The sequence below is a fragment of the Lathyrus oleraceus genome, chromosome 7 (genome assembly GCF_024323335.1).
Source record: "Lathyrus oleraceus cultivar Zhongwan6 chromosome 7, CAAS_Psat_ZW6_1.0, whole genome shotgun sequence".
Lineage (NCBI taxonomy): Eukaryota > Viridiplantae > Streptophyta > Magnoliopsida > Fabales > Fabaceae > Lathyrus > Lathyrus oleraceus.
The window spans coordinates 278,559,354-278,576,077 of NC_066585.1; the positions used below are offsets into that span (position 1 = coordinate 278,559,354).

Below are 16,724 nucleotides of genomic sequence, written 5' to 3' on the forward strand. Positions count from 1 at the left end.
TCAATGTCGAGCCCATTTTCATACCCTTGTAAGTCGATTGCTTTTAAGCATCGCCATCAACCTCACATAGCTTACTCTTGGGCTTTCTTACAATGAGCCGGTTCTCTTGCACTGACACTCATGCTTTATTTGTTGTTTGCGCCCGATTTAATTATTTCATGATTTTTTGAATCCCCATTCGACAAAATGTACCCCACTCCCCCAATGTGTATATAATTTTGTATTGTTTTATTTCTCTATTTGTTTTAGATACTAACACAAGAATAAAATCAACAATTTCAAAAAAATACAAAAATATGACTCGATCCAACGTCGAGTATTTTCTCAATAAACAAATCAACTCATTTCTCCCTCCTATTCCATTCCATTTCTTCCAAACTTTCATCAAACGCTTGATTCAACGTCAAGCCATTTTTTCTGATAAAAACTCAAAAAATATTAATCTACAGTTAAGACCCTTTCAATAAAGGTGGAAATGGAACATGGTGTATACCATGCACTCCTGAGACTAGGATTCGAGATGTATATCTCGCCAATCCTAGCTCTCGTCATCATCTAAATTTATCCACTTTGTTTTCTCAAACACTCAGTTAAATCTTTCTCAAACGTCCATCAATACTTGATCTAGGTCAAGTCATTTTCACAACAAAACTCAAAAATACCTAATTCTTATTTAACATCTTCTCAATAAAGGTGGAAATGGAACATGGTGTATACCATGCACTCCTGAGGTTAAGATTCGAGACGTATGCCTCGCCAATCTTAACTCTCGCCATCGTCTAAAATTGTCAATGCTGTTTCTTCAAACCCTTTCTCAATCAAATTCCAAAATACTTAATTCATATCTTACACTTTTTCAATAAAGGTGGAAATGGAACATGGTGTATACCATGCACTCCTGAGGTTAAGATTCGAGACGTATGCCTCGCCAATCTTAACTCTCGCCATCGCCTAAAATTGCAATGCGGTTTCTTCAAACCCTTTCTCAATCAAATTCCAAAATACTTAATTCATATCTTAAGCTCTTTCAATAAAGATGGAAATGGAACATGGTGTATACCGTGCACTCTTGAGGCTAGGATTCGAGATGTATATCTCGCTCATCCAAGTTCTCGCCATCATTCAAAATACATCTAACCAATCAAACTCTTTCTCGCCGCCGTGCGATTAATCAAAAACCTTTTTCATAAACGAAAGGTATCTTGTCTTAAGTGATACAAAACAATGTTTCGGCCACGATTGTTGAGTAGAGATAAATGACGTTTTTCCGAATGTAGATTTATAAATCCGTTCGATGTGTGGTATGCGTCCACTCCTCAGCTGTTTTGGGTAAAATGATGTTTTCGTCGATTAATACAATATAGCTTTCGCTAAAAATCGACCAACAAACAAACATTTTCTACCCAGAACTACGTAAGCCTTGATTTCTCTTTTGAGATACGTAGGAGCAGGATTTGTAAATCTTGTCAGGCCCACTAATAAAAAACTTAGGTTTAGTCCTTCGTTAAAAAATCCAAAAACATTTATTCTCTCTTATATTCATTCTTTCCCACCTAATAACTTGAAAAGCCTATCATTTCAAACTAACATTAACGCACACAACTGACCTAATGGTTCCTGTTGAGTACAACGGACGTGAGGGGTGCTAATACCTTCCCCTTGCGTAATCGACTCCCGAACCCTGATATTGGTTGCGATGACCATATCTTATCCTTTCTTTTGTCTTGGGTTTTATCGATATCTCCCCTTTCCTTTTTAGGAATAAATAAAGTTCGGTGGCGACTTTGTTCAGTCCATCATTGCGAGCGTGTGATCGCGCTTCGCTTTGAAGTCGTATCCCCATTTTTTTCGAGGTGCGACACACACCAAATCGCTACCTTCACCATAAATAACGCTTCACTAATCCCCCATAATAGGAATTAGCTATTCACACTCGATCCATCAATATGGGATAGGGGCTCACTAGAACTTGTTACAATCACCTTAGGTAACATTTCACTAATCCCCCATAATAGGAATTAGCTACTCGCACTCGATCCATCACCATAGGATCGAGGCTCACCAAAACTGGACCGAAGCCCGTATACCATGATGCATGACTTTCAAATAACATGCATTAACACCACAAGGTTGACCAAAATGATCCCTACACACATCTCATTATTTATGCATCACATCATTCATCATGCAATAGTCAATTCATGTTACCACGTCAATAATATCAACAAACAACAACAACTCATCAACACTTTAACATCATTATCATAACATCATTGACATAACAACAATATGCTTATACCTAAAAATAAGTAACCTCATTCGTACAACACCACAACCATAATCATGCTTAATTAATCATTTAAGAGCATCATGTAAACATTTCATCATAATACAATAACCCATGTAATCAAATACTCAAATTATCACAACCCATGCAACCCCTAAAAACAATTTAATTAGATAGTGATTCGTGTTAGCTTTCCAACGCTTCAAACGAAACTCGATTTAGACTTGCGGTCAAAAGTTATGGTCAAAAGATTTCGATCAAAAAACACGAACAATGGCCCTCGTGCTAAGCGCGCCCCCTGGACTGAGTGCGGTCGTGACTGACAGAATGCATAATTTTCTGCATTTTTCATCGTTGAAGGCCTTCCAAACCTTCGATTTTGGTTCCGTAAAAACCCAAACACTCTAAAGATTACAACTCATGCAATACTCCAATTATCTCAATGTAATTTACAATTTTAACACAATTAAATCATCAAATCATTATTTTAAGATTATGCCTAAAACCTTCAAAATTACAACAATGGTGGATATAAGTTCAATCATCAAAACAGAAAAATACACACATACAAGGCACACAAAGTTCATCATATAATCATCATATAACAACCATAATAGCATCACAATTCATCATTATGAATCAAAACACCCAACCCTAAGGAGGTTAAGGGTTCCTCCATCTATCCTTCCATCACACCCCTTATTATTGAAATAATTTCCCACCCTTACCTCAATCGTTAGCATAAATTATGGTTTTGATATGTTCTTCCTTCCTAAATATCTTCAATGGAGTCCTTCCTATGCCCTAGCTTTTGCCTCCTTCTCTTCTCACCAAATTCTATTTTTTTCTACGTAAAAACTCTTCAACTCAATTATAAATTTCCATAATTGCCCTTACTTAACCTCTTATTTACTGCCATCCCCTTCTTGGTTCTAATTTTATTTTAATAAAATAAGTACTAATAATATTCTACTTTTATTCTATTATTCCATTCAAATAATGACACTAAAATATTACTTTAATACATTAAATAGTTCTAAATGAATATACCAACCTCTAATTACCCTCCACACTCTCTACCTAAGGGTCACCCACCCTTGTCGCCCTAAAACATCTCAATTATCACAAAAATAATAAATAAATACACACATAAAATTATAATTAATTAATATAAATAGTTTCTAAAAAATTTGGGTGTTACACTTCTCATTCTCAACATTTACTTTTGGAACATCTAACATAATTTGCTTAAGAGCTTCCATTTGTTTTTCAGTTTCTAAAACTTTGGCTTCTAAATATAAAAATATTATTTATTTGAAGTCAACCTTTTAAAAGCTTTTAGGACTTCACCATGTAGATTTTCAAAAGTAATTTGCAACTCAGAATAAGACATTTTATCAATAGGTTCATCTTTAGAATGACTTACATTCTTCTTCTTATGATGATGGGCCATGAGGAAAAAAATTATTGTTTCATCACTTTCACTTAAGCTATCTTCACTTAAGGATTCACTATCATTTTCTCAAGCGATGTATGCTCTTCTAAGCTTGCTAGACTTCTTGTGTTGACCCTTTCATTTATCCTCCTTAAGCAATGGACAATCTGACTTATAATAACCGATTTTTCCATAATTATATCATGAACTTTTAGATTTTTTTTCTTATTCTCATCTTGCCTTGAGATATTTGATTGTCTGATATAGTTAATTAGATTCTTGTCAGAAGGCTTCACTCCATTTCTCTTAATGTACTTATGGTACCTTTTAACAAACAACCATATTTCTTCATCATCCGAACATTCATCATCACTAGTTCTACTATCACCTTTCTCTTTAGTAGAGGACTTAGAACTAGAAGCCACTAGAGCAAGTGTCTTCTTGTTTACCTCATTTTCCTTGTTCTTTTACTTCTTAATATTATTCTCATACTTCTCAAAGCAAATGAGCTCTTGCTCATATTCTTCAAGCTTATCAAACAAAGTAGTAATGTCTAATGTCAAGAGGTTGTTGGCTTTCTTGATTGTGGCGACCTTAGGTTGTCATTCCCTATTAAGACATCTTAAAATTTTGTTAGTAGCAATTTCATTGGAAACCGGCTTACCAAGTGCATTCAAACAGTTTACAAGATGAGTGAACCTCTTTTGCATATCGAAAATGGTTTCACCATGCTTCATATGAAAGAGTTCAAACTCTTGGTTTAAAGTATTGATTCTAGCTTGTTTGACTTTATTTGTGCCCTCATGGGTAACTTGCAATGAGTCTCACACAACTTTAGCGGTTGTACAATGAGAAACATGGTAATATTCATCAATCCCTAAAGTGTATATTAGAATATTCCTTACTTTCCAATCACATGACCACTTTTTCTCATCACCCGTGTTCCATTGTGCTTCCGGTTTAGGTACAACAACACCATCCAAATTGGTCATAGTAATTTCAAATGGGCCATTTTTGATGGCGTTCCATACATTTATATCAATAGAACTGATATGGACGCGTATACAATCCTTCCAATAACCTTTTTTTTGCCATTGAAAATAAACCTTCTATTAGACGCATATTTAGGTTTAGAAGCCATAATCTAATAAACAATTTTGAAGCACAAGATAAACAGGTGCTCGTGATACCACTTGTTAGACGAGGGGCAATGATCTAGAGAGGGGGTGAATAGATTGCAAATAAAATTTTCTTCGATTTAAAAATCTGTTTTAAAAAATTATTTATTATGGCAAGCGAAAGCAATTCTAGATCGACACCTGTCTATCCTGAACCGTTATCAGAAGAATCAGATATGTGCATAAACCATAACCAAAACATATAACAATGATGAGAAAATAAATCAATATGTTTTCTAAAATAACATTTGAACAATTAACACTTTGTAATCAACTTCCAATAAAATAGGAAATAAAAAATTGACTAAAATAATTTATCAAACACTTGGTGTGCAATAAACACCAAGCTGATTTTCCATTGTGTTAATAATATGAAGAACCAATTGTAATTATTTAGATTGCAATTATCTTACAAACAGTTTGAAATACTTCAACACAAACAAAATTATCAGTATATTAAATGGAACACTAAATATATTATTAAATTGTAAAGAGAGTGAGAGAGAGAGAGCATAAGGATTTGTATAAACAATTCCCCAATTGTCCTTACTATGGGTACGTCTATCCTAAATTCAAAATAGAATTGAGATATTGAATTAACTTTTGCAAGAGTTGTATATAAGAGAAAAAATACGCATATAAGGCATAAACTTTGATTTTAAAAAGCCTTCAGTGTGTGTCGGCCCATAACACAGATGTGTTGACCTCTAACTTGGTTTTTCACATAAAACTTAACTTATAACTTGTAAAGATGTTTCTAACCAGTTTTTAAGTGTCCTAAGATGAAAATGCATATCTAGACATAGAGAGGAAGGTCCAATGTACACAAATACTAAGCGTCCTAGTTTTGAGATCATTCAAAATAATTCTAAAAAGGATAGTGTACTCACAAAAGTAATCCATGACATGCTTTGAATCCCAAAAAAAGCAGTTTAAGTGTTATTTCTTTTTATTTAATTTTTATTTGTTAATTAATTGATCTATTCCTTCGGTTTCTTTAATAACCGTGAGGTTAGATTTTACTATAAAAACACTCATTAATTAAGTTATACCCTAAACCCAACCGCTCCAATCTCGTATACATCATTCTTTGGGATGGATTGCAAACCTGAAAAAATATTCAAGGTTCCGTGTTATATGTTTTTCTTCTAACACCAACCTTGAACAAAAGATTTTTTCAACTTTTCCAATCCATCTCACATAATGATCTTTTTTATGTTGTTGTTGTTGCAATCTATCTCCATGATTTATTGTTTTTCTCGGTTGACAATATTAAGAAATTTATTCCTAAACATATTGTATATTGCATACAAAGAAAGTGGTGAATGGTAAAAAATATAAAAAAGAAACATTACATGTTACTTTCAATTTTCACCATTCACCATTTTTTCTGCAAGTAATATATTACCTTAGTTTTAATATAAAATCGAGGAAAAAGTCCCTACTTTATTTTATTTTGTAATTATAAATAACATTTCCCATCGGTTTTAAAAGAGTCGAGGGGGTATAGTTACTCAGTTAACCAACAACGAATCTACGCCTTACGTTCATAAAGTAACAACGCCTAAGATATTGCCAATACATCAATCAACCAGAAGCCCTCTATATCCAATAAGAACGCGAACACCACCACTATATATCTTAGACAATATCTTATGAAACTCAAACATTTATGATGAAAGCATTTTCTATGAAAATATTAATAATGAAAGCTTGGAACAGATCTCTAAGATGGATTGCAAGTGCAGAAAAAATTTGTTGCAACGTTGGTGTTCTTACATAATATCTTATTTTTTACTTGAATTTTATGATGTATCAAACCTTTTTTTTATGTTATATCAGAAATTGGAAGCGCTCAAAATATTCAGCTTGAAAAGCATTGGATAAATTTGAATTTATTCAAAGTGATGATGATGAATCAAATTTATCAAAAATGTATATTTGCAGATTGAAACCAAAATAATGTAACATTAGAAATTTTGAATTTAATATTCGGTGTAATTTTATTATTTTGAGTAAATAATATAATTTAATATTTACTACAAACGATGCAATTTAATATTTAGTGTAAATAATTTAATTTGTATTTAAAATAAATATTTTCCCCTTGATTTTTGACAAAAATCGAGAGGTATGTGACGATAGTTTTTGAATATATATAAATATGTTAATGTTGGGGGGCCAAACTTATAACCATTTCAACTATCCCCTCGGTTTTATGACGCCTTTCATTACTTCGCTTGTGTAACCTAGGTTATATCATTTTCGCGTCTAAGGTGAGATGAATTATTTGTAGTAGTGACAATTTAAACCCCATTATTTTCTCACCTTTAAAACCCCCAACATGAACAGATTGGTCAGATAGGATGACATGACACAAGGCATGTTCTCTACGTTAGTCATAAAGATAAGCATATATAGGAATTAATTTGAATAAGAGGCACACATCCGCTTATCTCGACCATCAAATACATAAGTGTGCAACCTTTATAGTGATATGACCTCATCAATTATATAACGAGAAGTATGAAGAACAAAAATTCCTCTAATTTAAACACTTTATAAATAGAAGACTCATTTCCCAACCTTGATCACTTAATCCATCTCAATTTACTTTCTACCTACTCACACACTGCTTTATTTTGGCATCAAAGTTTCTATACAAGTGCACTTTCTATTTGGAGAAGGAGCATATATGAGAAAAATGTTCACTAGTTATCAACACCAAAACTTGGAGAACACAAATACGTTCCATGATGATCCATATATTGGATTAGTACAAGAACAAATACCATGATGGATTTTTGGTTTCAATTTGAAAAAATACCATGATAGTTTTTTTTGGTTTATTATAGTGGAAACATATATGTAACATGATTTTTGATAATGCTTTATTGATTATAGATGCAAGAACAAACACATTTTTTTATTGTTTACTCCTTCCTTGTGAAACATCTATGCAAAAACAGTTAATATTTATAATATTATTAATTTATAATTTTTAAGGAGATAGAAATGTAGTGACCTAGATTCAAACCTGAAATTTTATCTAAGATATCCTCGTAGCCAAACAATTGGTATATAATAACAAGAACATCTTAGCTAGTTATTGAAATTATATAATATGATTTATGAATAATGATTTGAATCCATCATTTTTCATTTTTTAGATACATGTTAAAGTATCTAAAATACTCATGTTTTAAAAGTATATAATAAAAATTAATGAACAACATATTATTGATTAAAATATTCATGCGTATGTGTTTTTCCAATATTCTAGATTTGTTTGGCATGTTCCAAAGGCCTTGTTGAACATGCTATTTTACATTGCTTTTTTTTACATACATATTTTTAATAAATCTATTATCTACTATTATATATAAATCCTAAGTAATCTTAAAGCACTTAGATCTAACCTTGATTTTCCAAAAAAAAACATCTTAATCCTATCAAATTTTCACTAAATTCGTCATTTAATGTATGCATGTATCATATAATAAATATATAAATTGGTTGTTATGTTAAGGTTCAAAGGATAAAACGTATGTATCTAAGTTCATAAATTAATTATTTTCTATTTCCATCCCTCTCTATCTTTTACTTTGCTTTGAGACCACCAATTCTTCGATATTTTACTTAAAACAATGTCTTTTATTTTGGTTTTTTCATGGTTTTTGAATCTCTTTATTCGGCCTAAACAAAGCCGAAGCATGGAATATATCTTGGCAAGAGATTTTTAATACACTCTGAAGTACTAGCTTAAATCTTTTTGAAGATATCAATACAAGTTGCAACGTATCACCACTCCTCTTTCTAAATAGATCAAAATTCCTTCTCTTTTTTCTTCGAAGTTTAAAACTATAAATATTGATCATTATGTTTGGCTGATCTTCAATTTTTTTGAATTTGAAATTTCATGTGGGATATAAATATTGTTGCATTTCATTTCAATGTTGAATTATTGCAAACACTCAATGCCTCCCACTATTTAGTTCATTATTTGTGCATGTATTACAAAATAAAGCATGCTCATCTTTCTTATCTTTGTGACTCACAATATTATTGGAACCATTGCTTCCATGTCAACATGAACCCTATCAATATTTCTCATTTATACAAAGATATATTTTCTTCTTCCTCCTCCCATCACACCATTAGGTTCATTTTTCTTCTTCCTCCATATAAACTATTAAAAACTATAAGTATTTTTCTTCTTCTCATTTTGCATTTTCTTTTGAATTTTGAAAGTAAGGGGGAAGGTCAACACAACCTGTGTTCCTTTTATTAAAAAAAATACATTTTTTTTTATTTAGTAACAACCAAAAAAATATAGGTTTAAATGACATTTACCTTGATCTTTTGTGTGTCAATACAAATTTCTTATGATATATGTCATTTTAAGGGAGGTTAGCGTATATTTTAAAACTAAAGGAATGTCATTGTCATTTTAACAAATCTTAGAGAATATTAGTGTAATTTTTCTTGCATTTGTTTAGCTCTGCCACATTGCTTAAGGGTTCTTTAAATGAAATTGTGTTAATGGTAGTTTAGTTCTATGTATAGTGGGATTCATTATTTATTAGTGTTGGAATAACTTCTCAAATGCATTTTCTATTTAAAGTGTTAACGTTCTTGCTTTGTTTGTTTCGATGCAAGATTTGAAGTTATGGTAGCATAAGAGCCTTATACTAAGTAGAACTTTCTTATTTTTTATTTTACTTTTCATATATTAGTTGTCATGAAGTTCTTCACGATGATGAAGAAATGACCAAAAATTAGAAAGGAAAATATAAAGATGAAGCTTTGATTAAACTTAAATTGTATATTTCTTGAAGAGTTAGTTACAAGTTTCTACATATATAACTTACAACTCTAACTAACTCTATTAACTCCTAGTCATAACTTAAAGCTCGTGATACTACTATAACCTGATCAACATGTTTCAAGTTGCATGAACGAATAAGTAGAGCTTTGTGATAACTTGAGCTACAAATAATAAGTTTAACGCTCTCCCTCAAGCTAAACATGATAGATATCTAACATGTTAAGCTTGGATATTAAGCAATTATAGATTTTATATGGTAGAGGTTTAGTAAAGAAATAAACTATTTGTGCTTTAGTTCGGATTGGAATCAATTTGAATAAACCCTTTTGAATTATTTCACGAACAAAATGACAATCAATATCCAAATGTGTGATTCTTTCACGAAACACATGATTTGAAACAATAGGGATAACACTTTGATTGTCACATTATAAAACTAATGGGTTGTGCATTGGATCTCCAATTCATCAAGTATGGAAGTGAGCCATTGTAGTTCACATGATAAAAAAGAGAGGGCTTTATATTTTTCTTCACGTAATATTTTTGATATAGTATATTGTTTCTTAGATCTTCATGAAATGAGAGAAGAACCAAGAAAGAAATAATAACCAGAAGTGGATCTTCTAGTATCAACACAACCCGCCGGATCTACATGAATAAATCCTAGAAGTTGTAATTGAACATACCTCTTAAATAAAATACCTATTTCAGGTGATCCTTTGATATATTTGATGACACTACAAGTAGTTTCAGAATGTATAGTGATGGGTGATATGAGGCGCTAGCTAAGTTGTTGAGTTACAAAATCAATTTCAAGTCTTGTAGTAGTCAAATATAGAAGCTTTTCTCCAAGTCTTATATAGCCTGAAATGTCTTCAAAAAGGTTGATGTGTCTTGGTGTAATTTCACTGAAGGATCAAAGGGTGTCTAGCTTGACTTGGAGTTCATAATTCATTGCTTGAACGTAACATTTTGAGTTTTATCTTGTCTATAACTGACTGGATCATCATTAACTCTAATAGACATTGGAAGTTTGGTATAGGCATTGGGAATGTTATCAAATTAATGTTAATGAGATATAGTTTAGATTATGCATAAATAATCAGATGTGACTAAACTCAATGAGAAATTGCATATGCAGTTAGATAGATGGTTAGGTTTGTGCCTTGTTCTGGTTGACTTTTTGATGATCTGGTTTATTGTTAGTGTATCTCTGTGTGTCTAATATGATCACACATGGTGTATATTTATATGTAAATAGGGAATATACAATAGGAAATAATATCAATTACAGTTATGACTAATTGAATATCAATCAATACTAATTGATTGATAACATATTCTTAACACTCCCCCTCAAGCCGGATCGTATATATTGTATGATCCGAGCTTGTTACAAATATAATTCACTCGAGAACCCTTGAGAGACTTGGTAAACATATCAGCCAATTGATCTTCAGATTTTACGAATTCCGTGGTTATTTCTCCCGACAGTACCTTGTCTCTTACATAGTGACAATCTATTTCTATGTGCTTGGTCCGTTCATGGAAAATCGGATTGGACGCAATGTGGAGTGCCGCTTGATTGTCGCATATGAGTTTTGTGTTCTGAAGGTCACCGAACCTAAGTTCTGAGAGCAAATTCTTAAGCCAAGCAAGTTATTTTGAGGCTGCTGCCATAGCCCGATATTCAGCTTCAACACTAGATAATGCAACTGTGTTTTGTTTCTTGCTTCTCCATGAGATCATATTTCCTCCAATAAGAACACAATATCCAGAAGTGGATCTCCTATCCGACGGTGATCCTGCCCAATCTGCATCTGAGTAACAAGTGATTTTAGCATCACCCTTATCTTCATATAATAGGCCTTTTCCTGGTGCATTCTTTATATATCTGAGAATCCGAATAACGGCATTCCAATGAGTATCACAAGGAGCATTAAGGAATTGACTCACAATACTCACTGCAAAAGTAATATCCGGTCTGGTGACGGTAAGATAATTGAGTCTACCCACTAGACGTCGATATCTTCCCGGGTCTTTCAACAACTCCCCCTGACCCGGAAGAAGCTTGACATTGGGATCCATAGGAGTATCAATCGGACGACAGTCAAGCATACCAGTTTCAGTTAGGATGTCTAATGCATACTTACGTTGGTTAATTGCAATGCCTGATGAGGACTATGCAACCTCAATACCTAAGAAGTATCTGAGTGGACCCAAATCTTTTGTCTGAAAGTTTTTGAAAAGATGAGTTTTGAGTCGCTGAATACCGTCTGTATCGTCTCCAGTGATAACAATGTCATCAACATAAACCACAAGAAAGATGTGTTGTCCGTTGGAAGAGTGAAGGAAGAAAACAGAATGATCTGCTTCACATCTAGTCATACCAAACTGTATCAAGGTAGAGCTGAAGCGACCAAACCAAGCACGTGGAGATTGTTTTAGGCCATAAAGAGATCGATTGAGCCGACAAACAAATCTTGAATTACCAGGAATAGTAAAACCTGGAGGTTGATCCATATACACTTCCTCCTCCAATTCTCCGTGTAAGAATGCATTTTTAATATCCAACTGATGAAGCGACCAATGATTAATAACAACCAATGCAAGGAAGAGACGGACTGAACTAATCTTGGCCACTGGAGAAAAGGTGTCACCATAATCAAGGCCAAATATTTGTGTGTATCCCTTGGCTAGCAAACGAGCTTTAAAACGATCAATCTGACCATCTGGTCCAATTTTCACTGTATAAACCCATCGACAGCCCACTGTAGTTTTGTCTGGAGGTAAAGGAACAATGTCCCAAGTGTTATTTGAATGCAATGCAGTCATTTCTTCTACCATCGCCTGACGCCAATTAGGGTCAGTCATAGCTTCACCTGTAGACTTAGGAATAGACACAGAATCCAAAGCAGACACAAAAGAAACATAGGAAGTAGATAGACGATCATAATGTAAAGCGCAGACATATTTAGGATTTGGATTATGAGATCGAATACCTTTTCGTAATGCTATTGGAAGGTCAAGTTCAGGTGACGTAGCTGGAGGAACAATTGGAGTAGGAGATGGTGCTGGTGGATCAATATCATCTCTAACTGCCGATGGACGCGTTGTGCGTCGCTGATATACCTGCAAAGGAGGTTTAATGGGTGTGGGGATGACAGAAGGGATATCTTGATCATCTAAATTACAAATCTCCTGGGAGGACGAAGAGGCAGAGAAAAAAGGAGAACCTTCAAAAAATGTTACATCGGAAGAGACAATGTACCGTTGAAGTTGGGGACAAAAACAACGATATCCCTTTTGTATACGTGAGTAGCCTAGAAAAATGCATTTGAGAGATTTAGCGGAAAGTTTGTCTTTACCTGGATTAAGATCATGAACAAAGCATGTGCAACCAAACACACGAAGGGGAATGGGGTAGAGATCGTGTTCCGGATTCAAGATAGAGTATGGAATCTGATCTTGAAGGACCGAGGAAGGCATTCGGTTGATAAGGTGACATGCGTTGAGGAGAGCATCACCCCAAAAACGAGAGGGTACATTGTGGTGAAGAAGAAGAGTCCGTGCAGTTTCAACTAAATGACGATTCTTCCGTTCAGCAACACCGTTCTGTTGTGGTGTATGAGCACATGATGATTGGTGAATAATTCCCTGTAATGTTAAAAAAGATTGAAACTGGGATGACATATATTCACGAGCATTATCTGTGCGTAAAATTTTAATGGTAGTATTAAACTGGTTTTTAATTTCAGCATAAAACTCTTGGAATATACGAAAAACATCTGAACGATTTTTCATTAGAAATAACCAAGTGCATCGTGAGTAATCGTCGATGAACGTGACAAAGTAATAGTATCCTAAAGTAGACTTCACACGACTAGGACCCCAAATATCAGAGTGAACTAAAGTAAAAGGTGATGCAACACTTTTATTTACTCGTTGACAATAAGTACTACGAGTATGTTTGCCTAATTGACAAGACTGACACTCAAAAGAAGAAAGCTTAGAAAGACTAGGAACTAAAAGACGCATTTTATTTTGACTAGGGTGACCCAAACGTTGATGTGTGAGTTCTTGAGAAGCAATAGAAGCATAGGCCACCGGTGGAGAAAGATGATATAATCCTCCAACTTCACTCCCTGCTCCAATCGTCCGTCCTGTACGTCGATCCTGGATATGAACAGAATTAGCATTAAAAAAAACTGAACAATCAAGAGTACGAATAAGCTTGTGAACAGATATTAGATTAAAGGGACAACCAGGAATGTAAAGGACAGACTCTAAAGACAAGTTTGGAAGTGGATGTGCCTGACCAAGGCCTTGAACTTTGGCTTTAGAACCATCCGCCACAGTGACAGAAGGCAAAGAATCAGAATAAGACAAATGAGATAAAAGAGATTTATTACCAGTCATATGATCGGATGCACCAGAGTCAAGGACCCAAGGACCAAGTGAAGGTGTAGAGACAAAAGCTACAGGATTACCCGACTGAGCAGCAACGGCAGATGATGATTGTTGATGGGCTGCTTTGTATTAGAGGAAATCATTGTAATCAGCGGCGGGAATAGTGACATCTTTAGTGAACATGATGGAATCGGTATCTCCCATGATATTTGATGGCTCGGAATGAAAAACCGAGAGCAGATCTGGAAAAACGGCGACGGCTGGGGGCAGCGGATGCGCGGCTGATTGTCCGGCGCGTGAGATTCACGTGCGATGAAGGAGAGACGTGTGCGGCAGCGGAAGGCAGTGAATCTGGCCGATCTGTAGGAGACGATTCCGACGTATATGAATCTCGCCGAAAAGTCGACAGGAGCGGCGGAGACGGCGGCGGCGCTGTGGGTGGCCGGAGAAAAAGAAAAAAAAATATTTTTATTTTGTGGAAGACAGTAGATCAACCAGCTCTAGATACCATATTGTAATTGTATCTCTGTGTGTCTAATATGATCACACATGGTGTATATTTATATGTAAATAGGGAATATACAATAGGAAATAATATCAATTACAGTTATGACTAATTGAATATCAATCAATACTAATTGATCGATAACATATTCTTAACATGGTTAATTTCAGGATTAATGGTATTGGTATTCTAATAATTGAGATTAGAGTTGTAAATAAGTTGTTCATTATATGTATGATTTATAGGTGGTGTATGAGTGATAATGTCTATATATGCATTGGGCGAGGTTTCGTCATCCATCGTTGGTTCAATGTTGGTCATGGTTTCAGGATTGATAGGATTAGAATGAGTAAAGTGATAATTCAAATGAAAAGGTGTATTAGGGTTATGATATGGTAAAACATGTTCATGGTAGGTCACATGCCTATAAATGAATATGGATATAGTATTAAGGTCAAGGCATAACTGCTCCTTTGATACCTTGCTTGTGTTCCAAGTAAATATATTTTACAGCTCTAGCCTCAAGCTTTGTTCTATAGTTTTGAATTGTGGGGGCATAACATAAGAAACCAAATATTTGTAATTCATGTAAATTAGAATTATTACCAAATATGTGAAAATACGGGGATTTGTTTTGTAAAATACGGGAAATAAATTATGTTAGTTATATATGTGACAAGTAAGACGACATAAAACCAATATTTTTCAGATAATTTGAACTAGAAAAATAAGGTTCTACCAACATTTAGGATGTGTTGGTGCTTTCTCTCCAGACGACCATTTTGTTGGAGAGTCTCAACACAACTGATTTGGTGTTCTATGCCTTTTGAGACATAGAATTGGGGCATTATAAATTCATGACCATTGTCACTTCTTACTTTTTTACATGACAATGACATTGTATCTTAATCATGGTTAATAATTTTTTAATAAAGCTAGGTATCTTAGATTTAGACTTACATAAGATGATCCAAGTAAATATATTACTAAGTAGCTAAGAAATATCTATGGTCATGCATTGAATAAATTTAAATGGTTCCCTAAATATCAAAATGGAAAATTTGATAGCATTTATTAGCCCAATTTGTGCTAAGAGAAAACTTTTTCTTTCTATGTATTGCCATAATTTGGTGAAAACAATGTTTCCTATAACAGTTGTCAATTGTGTGACCACTTCTTCCATAATAAGAGAATTCTTTATTCTTGTACAAAAGCTAATTGATTTATTTCCTGAAGTGAATGATGGAGCAACAAAACCACGTCATTTGCCTTGAAATCTCCATACTTCACTTGCATTAATAAGTAAGTACCTTAACCTCATCACAATGGACTATATTATATTATCTTCCATGATCTAAAACCATATAGAATATTTGGTTAATTGTTGGTAACATATTCATCAAAAATATTTGAACACGAACCATATCAAAATGTTCATTTAAGCCAGTAAAGAAACGAATGGATCTTGTAATTTCTCATGATAATGCTTAGCATGTAACACCAGTTGTGCACACACAAGGATGAGGACAAAAGCAAACTGGTATAGGCAAGTTAGCTTCAAGTTCCTAACACAAGATCTTAAGAGTAGTGAAAACTTTAGAAACAAATATGGATTCTTATTTCAATACAAATATCTTATATTAAAGTTCAGAATTGTGAATATATATAATCATTTTGAGATGAATGTTTTTTAAGTTCATTCTAAACATCAACAAATTTCTCAAAGAAAAATGATGCTTTGAGCGTTTGATTCATCAACCAAATTCTCAAGAAAAATGATACTTTAAGCGATTGATTCATCAAGTGAATTCATTATCCATAAATGAATTAACATATTACAATAATTCTATGTTGGAACTTGGAACCACAAGATTAATGAATAATGGATAATATTAGAGTGTCGAGAGGGAAAGAGGAAATTGAGAGAGATATTTTAAGAGTGAGAATATTTTTATTAACAAAGATGAGGATGCCTCCAAGAAATTTATACAAACAATACAAAAGTGATTGGGACGCAATTTATACAATTACATAACTGAAAAAATTGAAAACCCGGGCTTGTAACCAGCTACACTAAACCT

At 33.6% G+C, this 16,724-nt stretch overlaps 1 protein-coding gene across 1 annotated transcript; it reads right to left on the reverse strand.

Annotated features, from left to right (window-relative positions):
- Positions 1-11,387: 11,387 nt before the first annotated feature.
- Positions 11,388-11,816, reverse strand: LOC127103429 (secreted RxLR effector protein 161-like). Its single transcript, XM_051040690.1, has one exon. It carries the CDS (start codon positions 11,814-11,816, stop codon positions 11,388-11,390), a length of 429 nt encoding a protein of 142 aa, XP_050896647.1.
- Between the last annotated feature and the right edge of the window lie 4,908 nt (positions 11,817-16,724).